Raw genomic sequence first — 24,981 nt, 5'->3', positions numbered from 1 at the left:
TTTCTCTTTTTGTTTGTGAACTTAATTACTCAGTAACTCAATGTTGGTGCCACTTACTTTACTTCCCGACGGGAGTGATTATAATGGCAGGGGGAACACTGTTGCAAGGACTTTCAAACCACATTTTAACAGTTCCTTGCAGCGCATCATCACGAAGCACAGTGTGATTCACTTGAGAATGAGTCAAGGATAATGAAAGCAAACAAACTTGATTTTCTGCACACATTCCTTTCATTTAAAAAAATTGAAAAAAAATATCACACAGTCTGCACAGTCAAGCTAATGCTGAAAGTGCCCAACTCAGCTGAAACTGTCGTCCCCCCACGCACAAAGCAACAGCTGGCAGAGGTGTATAAGCACTGCAAATGCCCCAGTAGCCAAGTAGAAATCGGATCACAAGAAAATTCACTTAGACTGGAAAACTGTTGATTGATATCAGGAACAATGCAGTCAGGGTAGCAGTGCATAACCTTGGGGGAAACCAAGTGTGAGCTAAGCAAATGCTGACTATTCAAAACCACTCCCTGTGGTCTTTGCATTTGAGGGAGGGCATGAAATACATGCAGAGCTTATCTCACTGTTCATTAAGGTCTGGATCCACTCTACTGCTGGAATATTTGGTATCACAGCTCCTGTATTTTCTTTTCTTTGCCCGTGGAGCAGCAATCATTGCTTTGTGTTAAGCACATAGGCTCCTGTGTATTGTTCCCAGCATTGACAGAGGAACCAGGTTTAGTTCTCACCTCAACAAAAAGTGATTCAAACTCCTGACTTTCAGAAGTGTCCTAGCTATGAGATAGTAGGAAGAAAACGTTAAAGATTGACTTGGCAACTGAGGAAGGGAAAACATGGGCAAGTCACATTGGGTACTCAGTCAGGAAAGGAGGAAAACCAGTCATTTTCTTGAGTCTTTCGGGAGTACTTTATGGACCTTCTACCTAACAGGACTGTGTAAGTACGCACAAGAAGGGAGAATGCATCCCCGCTGTGTATCCCTGTAAGTCTCCCAAAATTAGAAGAGCCTAGGTGAGGGCACCAGCCACCAGGCTCAAGTTTCTGTCTCATTTTCTCTGCCCCATTAAGCCCTAATCATCCTCTACAACGTGGAGCAGCTTGGTAGGAAGAACTCAGCCCTGCTTTGAGCGTGTGTGGGTGACCTCCAGTGGTTCCTTCTACCCTAAAATAACCTGTTTCTAGGTGAAAGTGTCAGTGTTTGCTTCAGGTTTCTCTCTGCTAACCCTGAAGATCTCATAACCTACACGAAATTTGTAGTGTGGGAGGTGGGAGGTGGCATCCTCCCAGCAAGAAGGGTCAATCCAAAGTCTCTGACATCTTGGGAGGACATTTTACCTGACAAGAGGACTAGTCAGCAGCAGAGAAGACCTGCTCCTGCCACCAGAATATGGCAGGAAGATGGCCACATTACATTTCTGGTGTAAACACTGCAACTTGGAGTCTTTACAGGGTAGGGAGCTCCCTTTGACACTTGACAGGCATTGAAGGGGAAAAGGGAACAGAGGGACAGAAAGGCTTGTTGTGGGTTTCTGTCACTGAGCAAAAGGAATTTATGGGATGGGTCTGACTCCATTCGGAAGCCAGTTACATGCCATGCCGTTCCAACACAGCTATGGAAAATGGATCAGTATTACTCTGATTTTGTAAGAACTGAACAAGACAGCATTGCTCATCTCAAGCTGCAGTGTCATTCTAGCTTATGCTGCAGCCTGCAGCAATGAGGTAAGGGAGCTTACAGTGACTCCTAGAAGGAGGAAAAAAGCCCACTCAGCATTGAAATGCCTGTCCATTCAATTGAAATCTCCAGTGTCAATGTGTCAATTTTGGAAGGTCCCCTAGTTAGAGATCTCCATGGTTGCCTTTTTTTTTTTTTTTCCTAAACTGCTGTGGGCATTGCGCGAAGAGCGAAGCTGAAGTCACTTTAAGTGGCCCTGACACAGCTGCTTGGCAGTGAGCGTGTGGGCTGAGGGCACCAGGAGAGAGCCAGCTGAGGGATAAATCTGTGGTGAGAGCCTCCCCGTCCAGCACTAGTGACATGCTGGTGTTCCCCTGGGACAGGCAGTCAAGCTCCTGGGAACTGAGCATGCTTTGAGGCTCTAAGGGCTGCAGCTGGACCTGTCGGCAGCTGGATTCTTCTCAGCCAGGATAATGCACTGCAAGCTGGATGCAGGCAAAGGAGGCTGAAGTATCCACTTGCAGCAACTCATTGCCGTGGGAGGAAAGCTGGGTCAGGGCTGCCACTGGAGTATTTGGCAGACTAGCAATTTTTCAAGAGCTGCTGAGTATTTATTTTTCCCAAACTGTTCTGGTATTTTCCCTTTCTACCTCAAAAACACTGTCCTGTCAAGAGGCCAGTCACCCATGAAAGGGGATGTAAGTTTATTTTAGTTTTGTGAATGGGCTTCTGAGCAGCTGGTCAAAGGAAAACCCTAGAAAACCCAGAACTTTGTTTTATTTTTTTTCCCTTCACTCAGAAGGTCATCCCCACAGAGGCCAGCCCAGCCTTAGGTGAAACAGGTGGGCATGGCCAAGCTTAGCCTCCAGCCCACCCCTCAAGCAGAGATATTGCCAGGTGCCCCCCTAAAGAGAACGGCGGGCGTTTTGGGGAGCATCAGTGTCAAACACCAGGCTCCAGGGAGTACTAGGTTTAGAGGACCATCGTTTTCTGAGGTGGCGAGCTGCATGTTACCTGCTGAAATTTGTCCCCCCCCCCTAACCCGTGGGGCTCCCGCTCCAGATTCCATTGATTTACTTTCAGCTTTTCAATCAGCAGAACTGAAGCTTTCCTGCTGTAAGGGCAACACGACGCTGTCTCCCGCCAGCGCTCGCTGGAGTAGCGCCCCACGAACCAGAAACCCCCTTGGCAGCATCACCTCGCACCTCAGCTCCTCTCGGGCAGCCGCAACCCACCGAGACACACCGGAGGCGGCCGCGAGGTCTGAAATCCCCTTCCCTAACGGAGGCCCGGAGTTTCCAGAGGAACCGCGGTCCCTCAGCACCCCCGAGAGGCCTGCCAGCAGGCCGGGCGTGCCGGCGGGAAGCCCGAGGGCGGGGAGGCGGGCAGCGGACCGCCCTCATCTTTCGGTTTCTATTTGGGGCCGGTCGAAAGAGCTGCTGGGGAGAGCAGCGATGAGGCTGCCGGTTTGGCTGGGGCGGCTCCTGTTTTTTGTGTCCTTCCTGGGTAAGTCGTGAGACGGGCGGCGGCGACCCTACCGAGCCCTCCGCTTCCCCCCCCCCCCAACCTTCCCGCCCGGCTGCCCTCACCGGTGTCGAAGCGGAGGGAGCGGGCGCGGGATCCGGGCGGGAAGCGAGCGGTAACGGCGGCGCGGCGGGGAGCAGGGCACCCCCGGCCCTCCCTCCGCAGGCGGCCTGGCGGGCCCGTGCCGCCCCGGGGCGGGGAGCGGCGAGGGCGGCGGTTCGGCCGTCGCTGTTTGGGTTTGGCGAGGGGCTCCGGCCGGCGGAGCTGCCCCCGGCCGGCGGAGCTGCCCCCTCCCGCCTCCCCGGCCGCGGCCGTGCCGGGCTGGCCGGGCGGGGGGGCCTGCCGTGGCCTCTGCGGCTGGCTGCCCGGTGCCGCGGGGAGCTGGCCCTGGCCCTTTGCTTTCTATCCTTCTGAACGGTAGTAGGCAGACCCAAATAGCTGCCTTCCCCCCGCGTTTGACACCGGAATTTCATCGTACCACTAATCGGTACGTTGAGGATTACCCCCGCCCCGTTCTTGTCACGGATAACGTTCGTGCCCGGTTTGTCTCAGGCTTGTGTAAGAGGGAAGGTTTCGGTAGGAAATGGGTGTGATTTTTATGGCAGGCTGCTGCGGTGAGTGCGTGTGAAGTCAGGCAGCGCCGGGCGGGGAGCACCTCTGCAGGGGGGAGCCCCGTGCTCCCAAAGCAGGTTTGCCCCCGGTTCCTGAGGTGTTCAGGAATTTAGGAAACTAGTTTTGTTGTAAAAATAGTCCTCTCGTACCTGTATATGCAAATGCTGTTTGGTTTGTATTCTGTGTTACTTCTTGCTCAAGGAAAAATCATCAGAGTTCTCAATGGTTTTGTTTTGTGGGGGTTTTTGTGTTTGTTTGTTTTTTTTTTTAAAATAATTTGGGCTTTTTTTTTGGTAGAAGTAAATGGTTGCTATTAACTTCTCGTGAAATACTAAACAACGGCCTTCTTAATCCAAATTCTACCTGTGTACCTGGGGAGCATAGCCCTCGTGTCCCTAGCCCTTGCATAGGGCTGTGAACTTGAGAGGTACAAACAAAACTCGCTCGTTTTGAAATGGCAGGCAGATGCACAAACTGTCTCACTGTCATCAGAAGTAGCTGCTGTTGCTAGATGGGCCGAGCAGCATGGCTTGCTAAATATAGACTTTTTAATCATCCCTCTAGGCTAAGAGATTTCTAGGTGACTTTTTTTTGTTGCTTTGGGAGTTTCCTGGATGTGCCTGAGACAGGACCTATTGCATCCCATTTTAAAAAAGAACAGTTTCCTCTTGCTTTTCCTGAAGGCTTTAAGTAGCTGTTTCTGCTACTGACTGTTCAGAACATCTCACTGAGATTCTTCCCATACTATTCCAGAAGTCTTCAGCTTGGTTTTTTATATTGTGAGATCCTGTTCTGCAGCCAAGACTATAAGAGAGCATTGGGAGCTGATGTGTGAGGAGGACCAGTGGGGACACTAGGACTCTGCGTGAATCAGTCTGCCTGACTTCAGCTTTAGATGCAATTTCTTCATCTCCCCTGCAGTGCTTCTGCAAATAGTTCTAAATGAGTGTTAGTAATGCGTGATTAGTTGTCTCCTCTTGTAGCTTTTTGTGTGTGTGAAGGCACTTTGTTACCTTACATTACATGAGTTGGCATGCTGCTGCTACGCTGAGCATCTGAGTCCAGGTGCTGTAGACTTATCCAGGAAACAAGGTTCCAGATTCCAAACAACATACAGTTGAAAGGGAGAGACGATGGTATTTGGGCAACTGGAGAGGGTAATTGTGGCTGCAAGTATCATAATACCCTCCTTTAAGGAAAAAAATTAACTAGCTCTGTTGTTTTTTCCTCTGTAAAACTTTGATTTGCAGGGGTTGATTAGGGTAGGAGATGAGGAATACGAACTCTTTACTGTTGTTCACTAAACTAAATCGGCAAGATTTCACACCATCTTTTTGTATGTATGCTTGCATTATTGCTGTTGTGTGTGGCATTGCCTGTGTGTAAATGTTCTTATGTTAATTTTATCAAGGTAAAGTAATCTGTCATCTCTGCATGAGAAAAACAAGACCCTGAAAGTCAGAGTGATCTGCCCAAGTGCTCAAAGTAAATTGGTGACGGTTTGACTCAGCATGCAGGTTTCTAGCCTCGCAAACACCTGTTGTAAACACCAGGATGCTGTTGGTAGATCCTCATTGTCTATTGGCCTTCCCCTCCTGAGTCCCTGCCTTCCCAGCCTCCCTGCTTCTCCATCCAAATTCAAAACACTGCACCTATCCCAGTCTCATGTTGCTGAACATCTGGAAATAGGGGGGAGAGAGAAGCACATAGCATAATCTGACCTGAAGATGTGCTGCTTCATTCCCCTGTGGGAACCTGTGATACGCAGAAGTTGCAGTGTAGCTTTGGCATCTTCAGAATCCCTAGTCACCGCATAGGGATGACAGCTTTTCACAATGCCCTGCAGGTCAGGTTTTTGTCTGGTAAAAGCTCAGACTTGCAAATACAATGTTTAAAGTGTTAAGGTCACATTGAGGCTGTGAATTTAGACCTACCAAGACCATGCTCCTTCAGTCATTGGTAATTCAAGCCAAACCTCAATTTTGGGATCCTGGAGATCGTGTGTGCGTGGAAAAAAGTCAATATAGTATCTGTGTCCCGGTTTGTTGAAGGAATCCACAGAGATATCTTTGCACCCTCCCCACATGAGGTGAATAAATTGCTGGCTACCACACCAGCAGGAGGATCACAGTGCCGGCTGTGCTGATGGGGACATCCTGCTGCATGGCAGATAGCAGCCAAACTTCTAGTGACCTTAGCAGAGTCAGGACTTCACCCCAGCAGCAGAGGGAATAAGGGAGGTAAGCTGGATGAGTGAACTAGAGCACCTAGAAGCATGCTGCATTTGTAGCTCACCTGAAAGCCAGGGTATTCTTTCAGTGTTCTGAGCATCAGCTCATTTCTAAGCAGTATTACTGCCTTCTAGTTCTTTCATATTTTGCTGAATTCCTTAATGCTTCATTTCCCAATTCAACTTCTTTTACAAAAATTGAGTTAAGGGGAGAAAACCTGATTCAGCTAAGAGCAGAAGTTACCATATACAATATTGAGCATGGGCTGTCAGAAAAATACTTGTTAGCAACTCACATGTTTTCTTTTTGATGACTTCTGAAAGTGACCAATACAGAAATCAAACTTACCTTAATGTGGCTTCCTGTTTCTTTCCCATTAGGCAGTTTGACAGGTTTGGGCTTGTTTTTGGTTTTGTTTTAAAATTTCCCCTCTTTCTTTCTCTACACCGAGAATTATACTCTCCTTTCTACGTTTTTGTTGATCAAAAAATACCAGGATTGCTTGATGTTTTTTCCTGTGTCTTTCCATTCCATGAGACATGTCATGGGAACTACATCACAAGATGTTGGGATCAATGGGGGAAAATCTGAACTCCTAACAAATTCAGGTTACTTGTTGAGTGTGGTTAGTTCAGTAGGTTGCTAACAGAAATGTTAAACACAGTTTTAAATGGTATGAATGGAAAAATCAGTCATCAGCTGTATGAAGCCGACACCTGATTGTGTTGTCCTGTTACCTTACTCTTGAATCTTCCTGAATAAACAGGGGAAATTCTGAATTTCTCACAAATGAAAAAAAGAAAAAATCCTCTGCCACCTGCTTAAAAATTCTTGGTAAGTCTTTGCCTCCAGAGCTGTGGCTGTTATGTCATATTAAAAATGAAAAGAAACAAATAATTCTTTTGCCATTGATATTTAGCACTACAGAGTGAACACAGAGTGAAAAATGTTACCGATAGTTTCTTGGCTCAATGTGGTGAATGTTCTTAGTCCTTAGAAGGCCAGGATCATCTCTGGATTGCATGCATAGACTCCTTTGATTTTGAGAGTTGACAGTGTGGTTAAAGGTGTTTGTCAAAAAAAAATTGATTGTGTATGTGGATTTGTCATTGTTGTTGGTGGTGGTTTTTTTCAATGCTCTTACTATCAGTTTGCAGCCTCATGAGGCCACACTGGCCATGTTCAGTGGTGTGGCTGTAGCCTAGCTGGGTGACACAGGGTTTGTAAGAGACATAGGTTGTAGTTTCGAGTACATTTAAGCTGGTGTGCCACAGGACAAGAACAGTTCCTCTCTATGCCGTCCAGTTGTGCTGTTCTTTACAAACAGAACTGCAAAGACGATCTGGCTGAACATGAACTTGGTTGAAGGAAAATGTTATTGAGACAGATTATTTTCTCAGTCGTGTTGATCGTATTGCTACATAAAGACTGTGCTAGTGCAGCGTAGGAAGTGCTATCCGGATGCTGGGAGTAAGTGGCCAGAGGATTTGAACTTCTAGCGGTTTGGGGTAGGCTTAAATGCAAGTCAGCTCTGTCCCTAAGCAAAGCCCAGAGATTGAAAATAATCAATATCCTACAGGACACAGTGGTCCTCCCTAATAGTTCACCATTGCAAAAAGTGAGAATTCCCAGTCCTTCCCCTCCCACCCTCACCTCATCCTGCCATGTATTGGCCTGGGCCTTCACTGGGTTTAGCTCACTGTGTTGTCAAAAAAACTGCTATAAAGTTAATGACTGGTGTTGGCTCAATCCAGGGAGCATGCCAACAGAGCAGGACTGCAAACAGGAGGGCAAAAGCAGGAAGGGAGGGAGAGTGGGATGGCCACCCCCCACCCCCACCCCAAGTGGGCTGAGGTGTTAGCTTAATTGCCCTGAGCTAATCAATTGTCCGGGCCAGGGGGCACAAGATTTTTAGGACAGGATTTCTCACGTTTCAGCCTGCTGTTGTGCGTGAGTGACCTGAATGAGGGCCTTGTTGATAATGTTCTTGGCAGGAGAACTAGCTGAAACTGGGTTGCCTCAAAGTACAGGCAGTAATAGTCTACTGTATAAACCTTCTGAAGCTGGAGTTAAGTGATTAGGTTATCCTAAGTTTGCATATGTAGAGCATGTCATGCTATAACTACAGGACATCCAAGTATGATTTTATGTGCTCCCTTTCCACCACTGCCCCATATAGTGCCTCTCACAGCACAAGAAGATTTGGAAACCATGGTCCTGCAGTAACCTCTCCTCCGTATGGTGAATTCCCTGGAGTACTGCTTTGTTAGTGGACTTTGACTTCCGCAGAATAGATGAAGTTTCCTTCCTGTAGAACAGTGTGTGAGAAAGAGTCTTGTAAGGCCAGGATCGGTCTTTCTTTGACTCCTAGAGAATGTCTTGCACTTCTGTAGTCTTCTATAGTAAGATGGGTTAAATCAATGACCAAATAACTGTGACTGAATATCTATTAATAAAGTCATAATGCTGCTCAGCGGTAATTTCTGGGGACTGAGGCTCAGGAGTTAGGACTATACAAAGGTAAAATCCTTGGGTTGTAGGCTGCATTACTATCCAAGTGATAGGAATGATGGAGGTGAATTCAGGTTTGTGATTGATGGGTAGTAAGAAGCATGACAAACTGCATGTGGTTTTCTTAGCAGAAGTGCAAACTCTTCACTTAATCCAGGGTGATGAGAGCTGTGAGAAGGTGCTAATAATGTTGTGTGTATCTAGGCCGTTACATCAGAAAGTGCTCCTGGCTGTTAGTGGAGTGCAACATTGAGTATGAGAGGTGTGAGTGCAGGTTGACCAATGCCACTATACCACGGTAATTAAAAGGCAGAGATGTTACACTAGCTAAAATAACAGTAATTTTGTGAAGCTTTTTCTCTTACTGGTACCTTTAGGGTGGCCCTGGTGACACTGTACACATACCTTTATCCTGGTGTATGAACAGGCGGACTTGCTAGAGATAGAATATTTCCGTTGATGTTTGTTTAGTATGAAATTAATAGACTTACCTGGAACTAACCCTGAGGCAATGGCTTGGCAAACGGAAAACCACCGAAATCAAGGAAGTGCCACAAAAATAAGAGTTCAAACATTTACATTCAGAGAAAAGAGTATCCTTTCCAACTTGGAAATACAGCCCAGTGGGTACTTCTAACATGAAGTTTGTTTAGAGGCATCTCCTCAGAGTTGCTTTGACATCAAAAGCCAAAATCTTAAAGATTAAGAAAATTTGCCAGAGCTGCACAATCAGTATCCATGTTGAGATGTGCACTGCACTTGCTTTGGAGCTTCAGTTTCAGATTTTTGAAGAAACAGGCCTGAGCTGCAAAATTTTGGATTAGACAGATTCTGTCCTTAATTCAAAGGCAAAGACATCAGGATTCCAGGTGCACTGTTGTGAACCAGATCCTCCTGGCTCACAGTAGAGTCAGAGGTGGGTAAAGATCTCTAAACAAGTTGTGAAGCCCCACTGAGTCGCTCGGTCACTCCTCCCTCAGCAGGATGGTGTAGAAAATCAGGAGGGTAAAAGCAAGAAAAACTTATGGGTCAAGATAAAGGCAATTTAATAAGTGAAGGGGGGAGAACAAAGGGAGCAGGGGAACCAAGTGATGCAAAGGCAATCACTCGTCCTTTCCCACCAGCGAGCTTCTTTGAGCCATGGCTACTTTGGAAAAACTCACTCTCCCCCTCATTTTTCTTGCTGAGCATGACATATGGTAGGGAATATCTCTTTGGTCAGTTGGGGTCAGCTGTCACAGCTGTGTCCCCTCCCGACTTCTTGCCCATGCCCAGCCTAGGATTGGGCAGAGTCAGAAAGAGAGAAGGTCTTGATGCTGTGCAAGCGCTGTTCAGCAATAGCTAAAACACTGGTGTGTTATCAACACTGTTTTGGTCACAGATCTAAACCACAGCACCGTACAGGCTGCTATGAAGGAAATTAACTCCATCCAAGCAGACCTAGCACGCAAGTACATGGTGGTAGTAACTATGGCAAGTAGTAGGAAGAATAAGACTGGACAAGTAATCTGAGGACAAGGGGAGTGGAAGAGGTTTGGGCAGGAAGCAGGGTGGAGGGAGCTAGAGAGATCTGTGAGGTTCAGCAAGTGGAGGAGGGATGTACGTGGGAACAGGGAAGAGGAACTGAAAATTCTGGCTATTGTAAAAAAAAAAATAAATCTTTGGAACTGAACTTACAAAAGTTGTTGGAAATTTGCACCTTCCTCTCAATTCTGGTGTCAAAGTCAGCTGGTGTCTGACACTGGTGGCATCTTTATTCCTGTGGAGCTGATGTTTTGGTCCTCTGTTTTCCCCATTCTTCAACTTGTTTCTCTGGAAGTATCCAGGATTGTCTACTCCTTGTCATAGCCAAGCTTTTGTGTATATTTCTTGTACCTAAGCTCTGCTGGAATCCGTGGAGTTCTTCTGTGGGTCATGTACCAAGGCTTAGAAAACCCTCCTGTAGGCTTCCCTGAGCTGTGCAGTGGAATGTGCTTTTTCTTTCTCCTCTTCAGGGTGTGACAGTGTGCACTAGGGAGTTATAATGCAGGCGTCAGGTCTGGTCAGGGCACTAGTGAGCCGTTTCTTCATTTGACTGTGCATTTTACCTCTTTTAACATACGAAAAGGTCTTGAACATACGGTTTGACTGGCGAGTTACTGGAGAAAAGGGAGGCAGCATCTCTGTCTCTGACAGCATTTTTGAAGGCTTTACCTCTGTCCTAGGAAGATTTAGGGCTGTGAACCCAGAGTAGATAGAGGCAAGCGCCCTCAATGAAGTGGGTAAACACAGGGGTTTGGTTTAGGATGCAGCTCAATCCTCATCATTTTCTGGTAGCTATTTTAGGAAGTCTGCTCCAGCCCATGGGTGTAGTCACTGCACTCCGAGTCATCCTGTGCTGCTGGCCAAAGCACAAGTCTTACTCGTGTTCTTTCCCAATTCACTGATTTCTGCTCCATCCCATGTGCGAGCACCAATGTTCCCACCGTGAGTCACATCTGAGAATTACAGTCCTTCTGTGGTTTTTTTGGGGTTGGTTTGTTGCTGTTTTTCTTGAGTGGAAGTGTGTGTCAAGTAAACTTTCAGTAGATTGCACTCTCTGCATGACTCTCATTGTGGGAACACGCAGGCAAAAACAAAGGAGAGGGAGGAACGGGTGGGTCACCCCCACACTTCTGGTCGGCAGCATAGTTTTAAAATTACTAGGTAACGTTTGCATGGGGATGCTGCCTGTTGTTAGGCCCGTGCTGAGGGATATAACTGAAAGTATGGATTTTGTGATGGGGAGGGAGGGACCCAGGCTTGTTAGTGGCTGCCACTCTTAGATCCTGTCTTTGCTGATGTGTAGAGCTCTGTAGATGCAGGTGGCTCTGTATTGTCCAGGAGTAGCAACGCATACCTCTGAACTTGCTGCAGTATGCAAGTGAAAAACTTTGCTTTTGATGTTACATACAAGATTTGTAGTGATTCCTGCACAAATCTGATTTTCTTTTGCAACAGCTTGGGACACTGCTACAGATTACTATCATCTGCATTCTTTCTTTCCTGACTGTGGATTTTACCTGTACTTTCATACCACAGGTCTAAGTACTTTCTTACTGGAGTTTGGGGAGCGGGTTGTGTCTGTGGCCTCTGAGGGAATTAGGAAGACTATGGGTGAATATTCTGATAGTCCTTCTGGACTGAACATTTATTTCAGGGTTCTTTGCAACTGGTAGTTCTAAGGGTTAGGGGGGAACGTAACTCTCTGCTGCTTATAGTTGCTGGGGGAATTCACAGTTTAAAAACAACAAAAAAAGCCTAAAAAAGGGGTAGTTGGGAAGTTACAAAAAACAGAACGAAAGTCCACTATTTAAAAAGCCCAGCTCCTGAGGCAGACAGTTCCTTGCTATAAGCTAATCAGTAAGAACTTTCCCACCCCGCTTCAGCAGGTGGAGCGTTAACATCTTAGTGGTGATATGGGAGCCTAACTACTGCTTGTGTGGACCTAATATATACATATGTGCATTTAAAATAGATACTTGAGACCAGAAAAGGTGATAATGATAAAAATAAAAAGGGAATTGGCTTGTGGAAGTTCTCTGGAATAACTAAGCCTTACATCAGTTCCAAGGAAAGTAGTGAAGAAAATCAAATCAGGTAGACAAATACCATCACGAAGTATTTATTGCTGATAAATGGAATATTAAATTCCACTTACTCAGTCTGAACAGAACATGCGGATACCTTATATTGAAACTTGACTATAGCATGCTAGGGTGTATGGGTGACCTGTTACTCTGTGAGTGAAGGGCTGTGCTTGTCTTGTGTAGGCTGCAATCCAGGCTCTGTGTTCAGAGAGGTGATTCGGTTAACACGAAGTTCCAGGTTACGTGCATTAGCTCAATTGTTGTCAAACATGAGAAAATCTGAAATATTTTAATGTACTGCAAACTAGGCTAAGATTCATGGCATGCTGTTTGCTACAGGCCAAATCTGTGCACCCCTGCTGTTGTTGTGGTTCAGCTGATGCGTGGTAGGCAGAATGCTTGGCCGTGGCTCTGAGTCCTGGGTAGGACGAGAAGGCTGCTTAGGCAAAGGTATCTGGCTGCTGGAGGAGTGGGAAAAGAAGATGATGTAGATGAGATGAGGTGGTGGGTTTGCAGAAGAGTCTTTGCTTGCACAGCGTTAGCTTCTCTTTACCAGTAACAGTTTTGTTACCTGTTTTGTTTGGAAGACATGGCATAAGATGGAATTTAGAGTGCGTTGAAGGAAATACAGGATCAGGTAGTCTGATGGTTTCTGGAGGCCTTAGTGTAGCGCTGCTTTGTTGTGTGGACTTTCTTGTACCCTGTTATTCCAAGATAAGGAGAGAGGAAGAGAACAGAGAAATATCCTTCTTATCTCTAGCCATCCAAAAAGAGTGTATGAGGAGTGTTTGGCTGTTACTTGTCCCTCTTTGTTCACAGCAGAGAAGTTAACTGCTGTGGAACAGGAAATCAGCCTCTGTATAAAGTGAAGTACAAAAGGGGGAAGGGTTCCTTGGAAATTTAGAAAAAGTATGATGACACATGCTTCCTTTAGAAGGTCAAAGCTATGTGGTGGAGACCTTATGCAATATTTCTGTATGATGTATAATTTCCTTAAAAAAAGGAAGCTGACAGCATTGAGTAGAAGGTCTCTTCAATGTCTTCAGAAGAGTGGTGAAACAGGGAGGTAAAAGTGTCTGATCCCTGGTTTTGGACAGGAGGAGATGATGTCTTATTCCCTGTCTTATTCCTGGGAGCCCTGAGTGTCCTTGGGCAGGAACTCTCCAGCTCCTTGCTGCCAAGCCTTTGTTTCACCAGCCAGCAAGAAGAGAGTGCACTGAAGAGGGTGGTGCTCCCCCAAGCCAAGCAGAAGCTGTGGAAGGAAAATGTTTTATTTTCAGCTTTGCTTCCCTCCAGCCTCGTATCTGGTCTTGAAGAAGAAACAATCTTGCCATCGTAACTCCAGCCTAGGCATTGTGACTAACTGAAAGAGAGCAACGATGTGGGGAGTTTACATGCATCAACACCCAGGTTTAGGAAGTTATTAGTGGTTGGCTGAGGAGTGGTGGCTGTCCTTGCTTGTCTTCTTAGTCCCCAGCAAATGTCTGCTTTCCTCCCAGAAGAGTCACGTTACCTTGCACTTGTCAACAGCCACTGTGGCTTGGCTTATGCATGCTGACATTAAGCCACCACAGCTTGGTTGTGTCTGTGAGCCGAAGTTACTGAGAGGTAGAATTTCACGGTGGATAGAGCAGGGAATTTTTCTCCATGCTAGGAATATTACAGGTCCCTAGACAGTGACAGATGACTTCCTGAGGAAAATGCACTCCTAGAAATTGTCTTTATGAAACGAAGGTCTCTAACAAGACTCTGGGCTTTGTCAGATGAAAACAATATTTCATCTTGCCCAGCTTCCTGCCTTCTTGTGGGCTCTATACAACAATGTTGGAGCTCCTGGGTTCTTCTCTTTTCTGCAAATAGTTGACTGAGATGGGTGGAAAGAGATGTTCATACTGGAGCAGTGGGAGCAAGTGAGATGTTTAAATATGTCTGAACAGTATAGAAGAGGAAGGCAAGTGGGTTGTGTCGAAAAGATTTGGAGGTGATAGCTGAGCCCTCTTTGCCCTGTTTACTTTTCCAGTTCCTGTGCCTGGAAAAGGCCACAGTGTAAGTGTGGACAACAAGAAGTAGAAACTGTAATGGCATGAGAATGGCACTTCCATGAGTAAATTGCAAACAAATTGGGTAGTTCATGAGAAGCAAGGCATGGAGAAGACCACCTGGGTGTGCAGTTCTGTACCCAAGCACACAGAAGTGTGTTTCCCATTGCTTGCCTTCAGTTTCCTGTCTGAGAAAGTCTTTGGTTCTGTGATGTGACACCAGGCAGAAGAGCAGGACACTTGGTATGCTGGTGAGCGTTGCTCTTTGCCGATGGGGAACCTAATCTACTTAATGACTGGCCTGTGTGACCTCCTGACTGCTTTCATATGGAAAGAAGATAGGATGTGGAGCAAGATGGGTTATAGTTTGTTTTCTGCACTCATATACAGTGAAGTGACTTGTTGTTTTGATGTGATAAAGCTGTAGTATCTGCATCGATTTATGAACAATAATAAGATGATGACATGAGAAGCAAAGGAAGCACAGAATGATACAGGGATTGGTGGGTTCTTGACTTGATGCCGTTTAAGAATTAAAAAAAAAGTCAACACCAAAAGAAACCCAAAATAGTAGCCATCACTTGGGAGCATTTGGCCTGAGGAGTAGGCTTCTGAAATATTTCTTTCATCTGCACAGTTTCTCTATTTCTCTGCACAGTTACTGTTTAAAGGGGAGTTTTCCATGGTGCATATTGGGAATCGTGCCTTAATTTGAGGCCTCATTTATATCTTAGTCATGCCCTTCTTTCAACTTAGTGGTAAAAACTTAGCAACTACCATGGAGCAGAATAGAGTCCTTAATGCAAGTGTGACTTCAGCTCAGTATTGGCACGTGTTTGTCAAATGTCTACATACATGTCTGCCATGGCAATAGACTTGTGATTTTTTTAGAGTTATTCAGAGCTATTTGGAAGTAGGAGGTGATTCCTGAAGACTGAAGCAGGGACACAGAGATGCTAATAGTTTACAGTATCCCTACCCCACAGCAGCATTTGGTCTCATCTGTTATATCAGTAGATTTTATTTTTTTTTTTTTTTGCACATACAGCTTTTTTTAATAAGAACTGTGGAAAATCTCTTATCCCTCTTCTCTGTTGTTGTTTGTTTATTTATATTGAATGTTTGGGCCTTTTTTAGCAGAATATGATTGATTGAAAACTGATAGCCCTTAATGTTTCTTGACAGCTCCCATTTCTTGCTTGCAGCTCTGCTAATCTCAGAGGTTGGGGTGCTGTTTCACATACATTGGCTGTGAAATAAACTTGCTTAAGTGACATTTCCAAATGAAATCCTTGATATCCCCATGATTTCAGAGCAGGCGCTTTGAACTGAGTAGCAATTGTCTGTCATAAGTGTGCTTTTTACTAACTCTGTGGAAGAATTGCAGTTTATTTGCTCAGCAGGAGCTTCAGTCTGGGCATTCTGCAACAAGATACTGATAGATTCTGCTTGTGAAAGCAGTTCTTCATTTCATCTTTTTCACCAGACCACGGGCAGAAGGTCTAATTCAAGTGAACAGAGGGGAAGTACTGAAGATAGAGAAGCTTAGGATAGGGAAGATGATCAGGACAATGATTCTACCTGGGACCAAAATGTGGAAATTGGATCCCTTTGCAGTGCCTGTGACATAATCGTGCAGACAGGCTGGGCTTGGGTAATTCTTAACTGACACGTGACTTACTTTGCAACATTGTGATGTGCTTCTAGCCTAAATTTGAATGTATCTGATAGTGCATACAGCATTAGTCAAGCAATATTTTATAAAACAATCATTGAAGTAACTTTTTTTCTTTTTTTCCCCTGTAGCACACATCCACTGCGAGGACGTGTTTGGCATCTTGGGAGAAAATTTTACTTTTCCAGTAAAAATAGACCAGAAAATAGAGGAAATTTTTTGGACGAAAAACAAGGATAGAGTGGCTGCATGGGAAGGGCAAAACAAACCGACATATTTTACTTCTCTCAAGAACAGAGGCTTGCTTAACAAGGAGAATGGGTGCTTGACTATATTTAACTTGGAGAAAAATGATGCTGGCATATATGTGTTAGAGTACTTGGATTCTGGGAAAGAAAGTTATGACTTAAAATTCACGCTTGCTGTGTTAGGTAAGTAGTGGAAGAACCGCATAAAGAATTTGCGCCACTTTGTTCACTTTAAGAAGTCTAGAAACGGGATTGTGTATTTGTCAGGGAAGCAAACAGAAACAGAGGGGGGCTGTTCTTTGGCTATATTGTTAAGTTGCTTAGTCACTTTAAACAGATTTTCAAAGGTGGTGTCTGATTTGTGTGCCCATCGTTACTCACCTCAGAATGAGTTCTGGAATGTGTGTAGATGGCACGCTGTGCAGGTAGATAACTTGTTCAGCTTGCTCAAAGAGTTTGGTTATCTCAGGCAGTATGTGTCTACTAAAGATGTGCCTGCAGACATACTATATGTGCTTGAATATCTGTGGCATCATCCTGTGCAGCTCTACGCAGCTTCACTAGTAGTCTTCGGGAAATACAATTTAGCAGTGTGTATATTAGTCCTAGTGGCAATGAACCATGACGGATCTCAAACTAGTCACTGAAGAATCACAAACAAGGGCACTTTTAGAAATAACATTTTCTTTCTCACACACATGTGCGTGCACACTGCACACGTACACCTTTATCTACACACTCTCCTGTTGCTTTTGTTGCTCCAGCCTTTGTCCTGTGCTAAAATTAAAGACAGTGCATAACCAAAGTAAACATCATGTTTTCTCTCCTTTTAGCTCGTCCTTTAGAACCTGAAATAAGTTGCAACGTCAGTGGTGATGACCTTGTGTTAAAATGTACAGCAGATTTTGAGAAGCCTCTGAATTACACTTGGAAGTTCAGTAGCCTGCGGATCACTTATCAGACCCAGGAAGTTTTCATCCCTAAGAAGAATATTGATGCTTCTGAGAAAGCTGCATGTTCCATTAAATTCTCTCAAATGGAAAAGAGCTCTGCAATCTCTTTGACTGAATGCTTTCCAGATAAAAAAGGTGATGAATGGGGTCAGGTTGTATATGCAACTCTGAGAGGCTAGGTTGGGAAGCAGCATGAACTTTGACTGTAAGGTTTCTACTTTTTTAACTTAAAGAGCAAAAAGCGTCAGAAGTCATGTTTCTGCTAAAAGTGTGTTTAAGGTTGGTGAAAGGTATGAGGTTGACAGTCTGATCCCCCCTGGAAAGATACTTTTGCAGGCACCTCAAAAGAGTAAAACCTTCAGCTGTGATTTGAAGTGAGTAATACTAAAGAGGGAGACGCACTTAGAAGATCTCTTCTGAAACTTCTGGCCTTGTGTAATTAATGATAATGGCTATTATGCTCTTTATACCGCTTTCCATGCGAGTCATCTAGCAGCTGTTAGATGAGAAATTATTTTATCTAATGTGTGCATAAGTCAATGAGCATACTTCTTTTCCTTCTTCACAGAGAAAAAAGGGAGAAAAGAGTTTTCCTGCTGTTGCTTATTGCTTTGGGACAGCCTTGTCTGAGCTTCAGGTCATCTTGAGGCTTGCTTTTTTCTTTTCTTTTTTTCTTTTTAAACATAGGATGAGAACATGCTTGGGACCATCTGGCTTGTTGGGTGTTTAAGCCAGTCCCTAACTGATAAAATTTCCCACTTCTGTGCAGAAGTAATTTTCATGGTTTACCAACATAGAATTCTTCCTCCTTCACTGGAATTATGTCTTAATTGCTTGTCAGAAATGAGGCATGTGGTGGGTTGACCTTGGCTGGCCACCGGGTGCCTGTCACCCTGCTTTATCACTCCCCTCCTCAATAGGACGTGGGGGAGAAAATACAGCAAAAGCCTCAAGGTTTGAGGTAAGGGCACGGAGATCACTCAGCAGTTACCATGACGGGCAGAACAGACTTGACTTGGGGAACATTAATGTAATTTATTGTCAATAAAAATTGCAATAGGATATTGATAAACAAGAACAAATATAAAACACCTTCCCCCCACCCCTCCCCTCTTCCCAGGCTCAACTTCACTCCTTATTTTGCTACCTCCTCCCCCTGAGCAGTGCAGGGAGACGGGGAATGGACATTGTGGTCAGTTCATTACACATTATCTCTGCTGCTCCTTCTTCCTCCCAGTCTTCCCCTGCTCCAGTGTGAGGTCCCACCCACGGGAGACAGTCCTTCACAAACTTCTCCAATGTGGCTCCAAACACTTCTCTCTCAGGCTACAGTTCTTCGTGAACTGCTCCAGTGTCTGTCCTTTCCATTTGTCCTTTCCACGGGGTGCAGTCCTTCAGGAACAGACTGCTCCAGTGTGGGTCCCCCATGGGGTCACAGCCTCCTGTGCATGGGGTCCTCCATGGAGTGTAGGCAGATATCTGCTCTGCTGTTAACCTCCATGGGCTGCAGGGGGACAGCCTGCCTCACCATGGTCTTCACCATGGGCCGCAGGGGAATTGCTGCTCTGGCATCTGGAGCACCTCTTCCCCCTCCTTCTTCACTGACCTTGATGTCTGCAGAGTTGTTTCTCCCACGTATTCTAGCTCCTCTCTCCCTGCTGCTATTGTGCAGCAACCTTTCCCCTTCTGAAATATGTTATTGCAGAGATGCTACATTGTCACTGATGGGCTCAGCTTTGGCCAGCGGCAGGTCTGTCTTGGAGCTGATTGGAACTGGCTCCATCCAGCATGGGGGCAGCTTCTGGAGTCTTCTCACCAAAACCACCTCTGCAGCCACCCTTCTACCAAAGCCTTGCCATGCACGCCCAATAAAAGACATCTGGTGAAATTTCATTTGGCTGAGATCTGGCTCAGCCTTTCATAGGCCAAAAAATGGAACAGCCGTTGCCTTTCAAGTGGTGATGTGCCTTCACTGAACTGAGGTACTTGCCATGTAACTTTCCTGGATCTGGCTTAGGGTTTTGCTGATAACTGACTCTGGTGCATTAATTTCTTGAGGTTATGTTTTTTAAAAACAAATAGCTATAAAACATATCAGGATTGTATTTCTGCTGAAGTAGTGTATCATATGGTTGCTTTTCAACTAACCGATCATTATTTATTTTATTTTTTTAAAGGAGGCAGCCTTCACAAAAGAAGCAGGGGTGGTCTTGTTGCAGCTTTTGTTCTGTTAATTCCAGTTGTAGGAATACTAGGATTCCTGTACAGAAGAGGTATGTATAGTGTTTCCTAATTGAGTTTAACATGCTTCAAAATTATGCTGATCTAAGGTTCTGTAGAATGCGTGAAAGTTTCTGACCATAGGATGTATTGTAAATACAGTAGTGGAAACAAGTACTGCTTAGGTAAAGGCTAACAGATTTGAAGGAAATATTATACTGAACTTTATTGCACTTGGACACTGGGCTCTGTGTACTGGGAAACACTGTAGTTTGTATTTGCATGTTACTCCCTTAGACTAAGTGTTTCATTTAATGTGTGTTTCTACTTACCAAGTGTCTACGGCCTCTCCCTTTCCTACCTGAGTGTGCTTTCACTGCCTTTTTTGAGATCATCATGAAGCTGCCGTCAAGATAAGATTTACTGTTGGGACAGGCTCTTACCAGGGCCTGTTGAATACCTTATGCTGAGTCCAGTCTGACAACTTGGTATGTTCAACTGATACATAGGGGCTTCTGTGTGCCTACTGTCAGCCTGTATTGCAATAATCTTGGAGTTCTAGATTTGTTTCTTGATCCATCCCTACACTGAATTTGAGTATTTTCTTTTTTTAAAGAGCATGGGATGCATCTCTTGTCTGGGAAGGACTGACGATATTTTGGAGGGACACTGTGATCAGAGCATGTGTTAATGCATAGTGCATGCGGACCTTATTCTTTCCTGATAATTCTCCATTTAGTTTCTGTTGGCATGGAATCATAAAATAAACTAGCTGGGAAGGAATCTCTGGAGTTTTCATCCAACTTGCTGCTCAAAGCAGGACCAACTTCGATGATAGATCAGGTTTCTCAGGGCCTTGTCAAGTCAAACTGAATAATTCTAAGGATGGAAATTCTCCAGCCTCTTTCAGCATGTGTTCAAGCACTGAATCACGTGAGGAAGGATATTTTCCTTACTTCTGTTAGGGATTTCCCTTTTGCAACTTGCAGCCATTGCCTCCTTTGTCTTTTTGCTCTGTACTTCTGAGAGGAGTTTCCTTTGTTTTCTATGCAAGCTGGTTACAGACTGCAATTAGCAATCCCCTTAACCTTCTTTTTCTTTGGGCTGAACAAACCAAATTGTCTTGCTGGCCTATCTTGGAAATTTGTCAGCTAGCCGCCTTCTCTGTGCATTGAATTTGACTTTGAGAGCTGGTGGTTCCAGTGGGTGGGGGCTGGTGTTGTGCATGTAGCAGTAGGTTTAATGACGACTGAAGGTAGTGTTACATCAGACTGGCAGGAATTTGCTGTTTGTTTACCTTGGTCATATCTTCAAAATCCATCCAAGGACTGGTGAAGACAGGCACGTTGCTAGTCTGGTGTGCAGAACGCTGGTCCTTGCTTTTGGTGGATGACTCCGGTGCATGCTTACACCCTGTGGGTCAAGTTGCAGTTGTCTCTTTTTCTTTCTCTAACCCCTTTCAGTTGTTTCAGGAAAAAATCTGTTAGCAGCACCTTGTGATTGACTCTTACTCCATTTTGCAGGCCTATCTTCTCCTTGTAATAGTCAAGATGAGGGAGGGTGACAGTCAGTGAAGGAACTTCTCATCTCTTTCCAATAGTTACCGGTCTGCTTCCCACCCATGATTTCTTTATGTGGTGCCCTTCTGCGGGCAGTACAGATTCTCAGGGTTGTCTGCATTCCTGTCTTCTTGTCCGGATGTCCACTTGTGCTTCTGCTGTCCATTCTAATCCTGTGTTGCTTTTTTGGGTGGCTTTCTTTTTTGGGTTGGTTTTTTTTTTTTTTTTTTTAACTTCTTTAATTTGCAGCAAGATTGCTCAGTTCTCTGGCTTCTGGGTCTGTGTGTTGGGGTGTGGGAATCATAGAATGGTAGGGGTTAGAAGGGACCTCTGAAGGTCACCTAGTCCAACCCCCCTGCTAAAGCAGGTTCACCTAGAGCAGGTTGCACAGGACTGCATCCAGGCAGGTTTTGAATATCTCCAGGGAAGGAGACTCCACAACCTCCCTGGACAGCCTGTTCCAGTGCTCTGTCACCCTTAATATGAGGAAGTTTTTCCTCATGTTCATGCAGAGCTTCCTGTGCTCATGTTTGTGCCCGTTACCCCTTGTCCTGTCGCTGGGCACCACTGAAATGAGCCTGGCCCCATCCTTTTGACACCCACCCTTTAGATATTTATAAGTGTTGATGAGGTCCCCTCTCAGTCTCCTTTTCTCCAGGCTAAAGAGCCCCAGGTCTCTCAGCCTTTCCTCATAGAAGAGATGCTCCAGTCCCCTAATCATCTTAGTAGCCCTCTGATGGACTCTCTCCGGTAATGCCCTGTCCCTCTTGAACTGAGGAGCCCAGAACTGGACACAGTACTCCAGATGTGGCCTCATCAGGCCAGAGTAGAGGGGGAAGATTAACCTCCCTCAACCTGCTGGCCACACTCTTCTTAATGCAGTATAATCGCTCTGTACAGTGAGCAGCTAAGGAAGGGGACAACTCCTTTAGTCTGTGCTCCTTTCACAAGGGTGAATGAGGCTGACTCGTTCCAGCTTTAACATGTTATGATGTGTCTTGTTGCCAAGACCACTGTGGTCTATTCTTATGAACTAAATCAGCCCCTAGGCAGCCAAGCAGTTTAGAAAGAGCAGGGGAAGACTTAAAACCCACTTTGTTGTGGAGGTCACCAGACCAAATACTGTTTCAGTGGGGAATAGCCAGAGCTTCTGCCATCAGATGCGAGCTCAGTGCCCTGTTCAAGTGTTCTGGTGTTGAACTAACGGTAGCTTCATGTGGGATACTCAGTCTGGTACCTTACGTGAGCTGCTGGAGTTAGCACAAGACTGGAGAAGGACGTTTCTTGAATTGCAAACTACTGTGTCGCCTTTGCAGAGATTTTCAGTGTGTTTAATTTAATTTCTTCAGTTGTTCTTTAATTTCTGAAGTTTCTTAATGCTTTTATGGATTTGGAGGTTATAAAATATGATGAGGTCTTTGGTGGTGGGCCTGGAAAAGATGCCACAAGTCGGCAGGCAGTGCTATTGAAAGCAGGGTTTGGGGCTTTTTATTGTTTGGTTCAAGTCAGAAAAAAAAAAAAGTTCTTTTTCCTCAGGCTGTTGCACTGATGTAGGAGAAGGAGGTTTATTTTATGCCTGTCTTATGGAAGAAAGTAGGGAAACATACAGTTCAGGCAAAAGAGAATCAGGTCCATAGGTAAAGGTTGTCCATTTGGACACTAGAGGAACAAATAAAAAAAATACTGAATTTTGTTGCAGTACAGAGCGGGAACATCAGGAAGGGAGGAATCAGTGCACCTGTGCATAGTACCTCCTGCAGCACCTACGTAGCATGCAGTCATTGCTGTGCAGATCGGAAACAGTAGGCAAGGCTATGATGTTCTCTGAAATGTGTTTACATAGCAATTTTCAACAGGGCTTCTGCTGGTAGCCCAGCAGCATGTAACAATTGCAGAGGAGAAGGTGTGCTCCTGAGAGACTGTAGCTCTTCTCTGATCTCTTTTCAGACAAACAATTGAACAAGGAGGACAGTGCCTTGAAAGACAAGCAGACAGTTAACAGTGGTGTAAATCACAAAGGGAAGTTCTGTGGAGCAGTCAGTGCTAATGACCCAATGGGAAAACTGGCCAGGGTCCCTTGGAGTTGAAGGCTTGGGGGGACTTCTGTGTAATGCTTCTCAGTGGAGGTATTGGGGGGGAGAATTGTGCCGTGAATGCTGAATACCAGTCCTCTGTGCAGAAGTTCCAGGAGCAGAGTTAAACAGGTTTCAGGCTGTAGTTAAGGGCAAAACGAGTCTCGCATTTTTACCACCCTTGGAAATAGCCCCAGCAGAGCATATGGACTTGAAGGATGTGTGTTTTGGAGATCATTGGGGTTTAAAAAAAAACCAACCAAAAAAAAAAAAAATCCTAGTCAGAGTGAGATGTGAATACTGGTCAAGTAGCAGTCCCTGCTGAAGTACTGGCTTCTGGTCTTCTGGTTAATGCTGCCTGTTGGAAGATCTCTGCAAGAGGGCCTCAAGTCCCCCAGTGTGTGCACATGAAGCACTTAAGTGAGGAGCAAGAGTTGATGTGACCAAGAGGAAGCTTTGCCAAGAGGAAGCTTGGTTTGGAGAGATTGCTGCTCTGTGAAATGGAGTCAGGCTGTCCTTCATTGTCTCTGGTGGAAGTCAGTACTTTGTGTATGTCTGTCTTTTAACCTCCCTGACGTCTGCTGGAAAGGCAACACAGCAATTCAAGCAATCAGGAAGATTTCTGGGCAGCATCAGGGACAACTTCTTCATACAGGCTACCGGATGCACCAGAAAGGGATGATGTGCAGCTGTATCTGCTGCTCACTAACAGAGGAGGACTGGATGGTGATGTGATCATGAATGGCTGCCTTGGCTTTAGTGGCCAAGAAACAGCTCCAGATCCTGAGAGGAGTGAGGAAGGTAAGCATCAGAGTACAGGCCCTGCCCTTTCGGAGAAGAAATTTCCACTTACTCAGGATCTCATGGGAGACAGCTCTGAAGAGCAAAGGAGCTCAAGAGAGCCATCAGGCCTTTAGGGAGGACTTTCTCCAAGCATGAGCACAGGCCATCCTGATAGTCAGGAAGACAGGTGGGCAGATCAGAAGATCAGCTTGGCTGAGCAGGGGGCTGACAGGGCTCCAGTGCCAAAATGGTTATACTAGATGTGGAGGCAGGGGCAGGCTACAGTGCATGGATTTAGGAACACTGCCTGGGCAGATAAGGTTGGTATCAGGAAGGCCAAGGCTTAGGGAGGCTTGAAAACACTGGGATGACCAGGACAGTGAGAGCAGCTTCTGCTACCAGGTTATCTGTTAAAGAATAAATGAGGAAAACAAGCGCCTGTTGCTGAACAGGGGATTGGTTTAGTGATATCTGATGCTGATGAAGTATAGGCTAGATGAGCAGACAGTGAGGTGGACTGAAAACTAGCTGAATGAGTGAGGTCAGAGGGTTGTGATCACTTGTATGAATTCTAGTTGAAGGCCAGTATCTAGTGGTGTACCCCAGGGGACAGCACTGGGTCCAGTCCTCTTTAACGTCTTCATTAATGATCTGAATGATGGGGTAGAGTATACCTTCAGCAAGTTTGCTCATGATACAAAGCTGGGAGGAGTGACTGATGCACTGAAGGGATGTGTTGCCGTCCAGAGGGACCTCAACAGGCTGGAGAAGTGTGCTGGCAGGAACCTCATGCAGTTCAAGAAAAGGAAATGCAAAATCCTGCACCTGGGGAGGAATAGCCTCATGCACCACTATATGCTGAGGGCCAATCGACTGGAAAAACAGCTTTTCAGTAAAGGACCTGGGGGTCCTGGAGATCATGAAGACGAGTGTGAGCCAACAAGGTGCCCTTGCAGCAAATAAGGCTATCGGTATCCCAGGTTGCATTAGGAGGAATGTTGCTGGCAGTTTGAGGGGGGCAATCCTTCTCCTCTGCTCAGCTCTGGTGAGGCCACACCTGGAGTCCTGTTCTGGGCTCCCCAGTACAAGGAGATATGGAGCTACTGGAAAGAATCCAGCAAAGTGCCATGAAGATGATTAAGGGACTGGATGTGGTCCTGGGCAGCCTGCTGTAGTTGAGCCTGCTTGAGCAGGGGCATAGGACAAGATGACTTCTAAGGTTCCCTTCCAACCTCAACCATTGTGTGATTCTGTGA

The 24,981-nt window shown here is 45.5% G+C and overlaps 1 protein-coding gene across 1 annotated transcript in view; it reads left to right on the top strand.

Moving 5' to 3' along the window:
* Positions 1–3,144: 3,144 nt before the first annotated feature.
* The window catches only part of CD58 (CD58 molecule), a 30,885-nt gene continuing 9,048 nt past the window's right edge, over positions 3,145–24,981 (top strand). The window contains exons 1-4 of the mRNA XM_086460577.1: positions 3,145–3,196; positions 16,022–16,321; positions 16,972–17,226; positions 19,269–19,364. Coding sequence (XP_086316703.1) covers positions 3,145–3,196; positions 16,022–16,321; positions 16,972–17,226; positions 19,269–19,364 — 703 coding nt within the window. The remainder of the gene's footprint in view (positions 3,197–16,021; positions 16,322–16,971; positions 17,227–19,268; positions 19,365–24,981) is intronic.

Source organism: Leptosomus discolor, chromosome 1 (genome assembly GCF_034619465.1).
Source record: "Leptosomus discolor isolate bLepDis1 chromosome 1, bLepDis1.hap2, whole genome shotgun sequence".
Classification (NCBI taxonomy): domain Eukaryota; kingdom Metazoa; phylum Chordata; class Aves; order Leptosomiformes; family Leptosomidae; genus Leptosomus; species Leptosomus discolor.
This window is presented reverse-complemented; position numbering and strand designations above follow the sequence as displayed.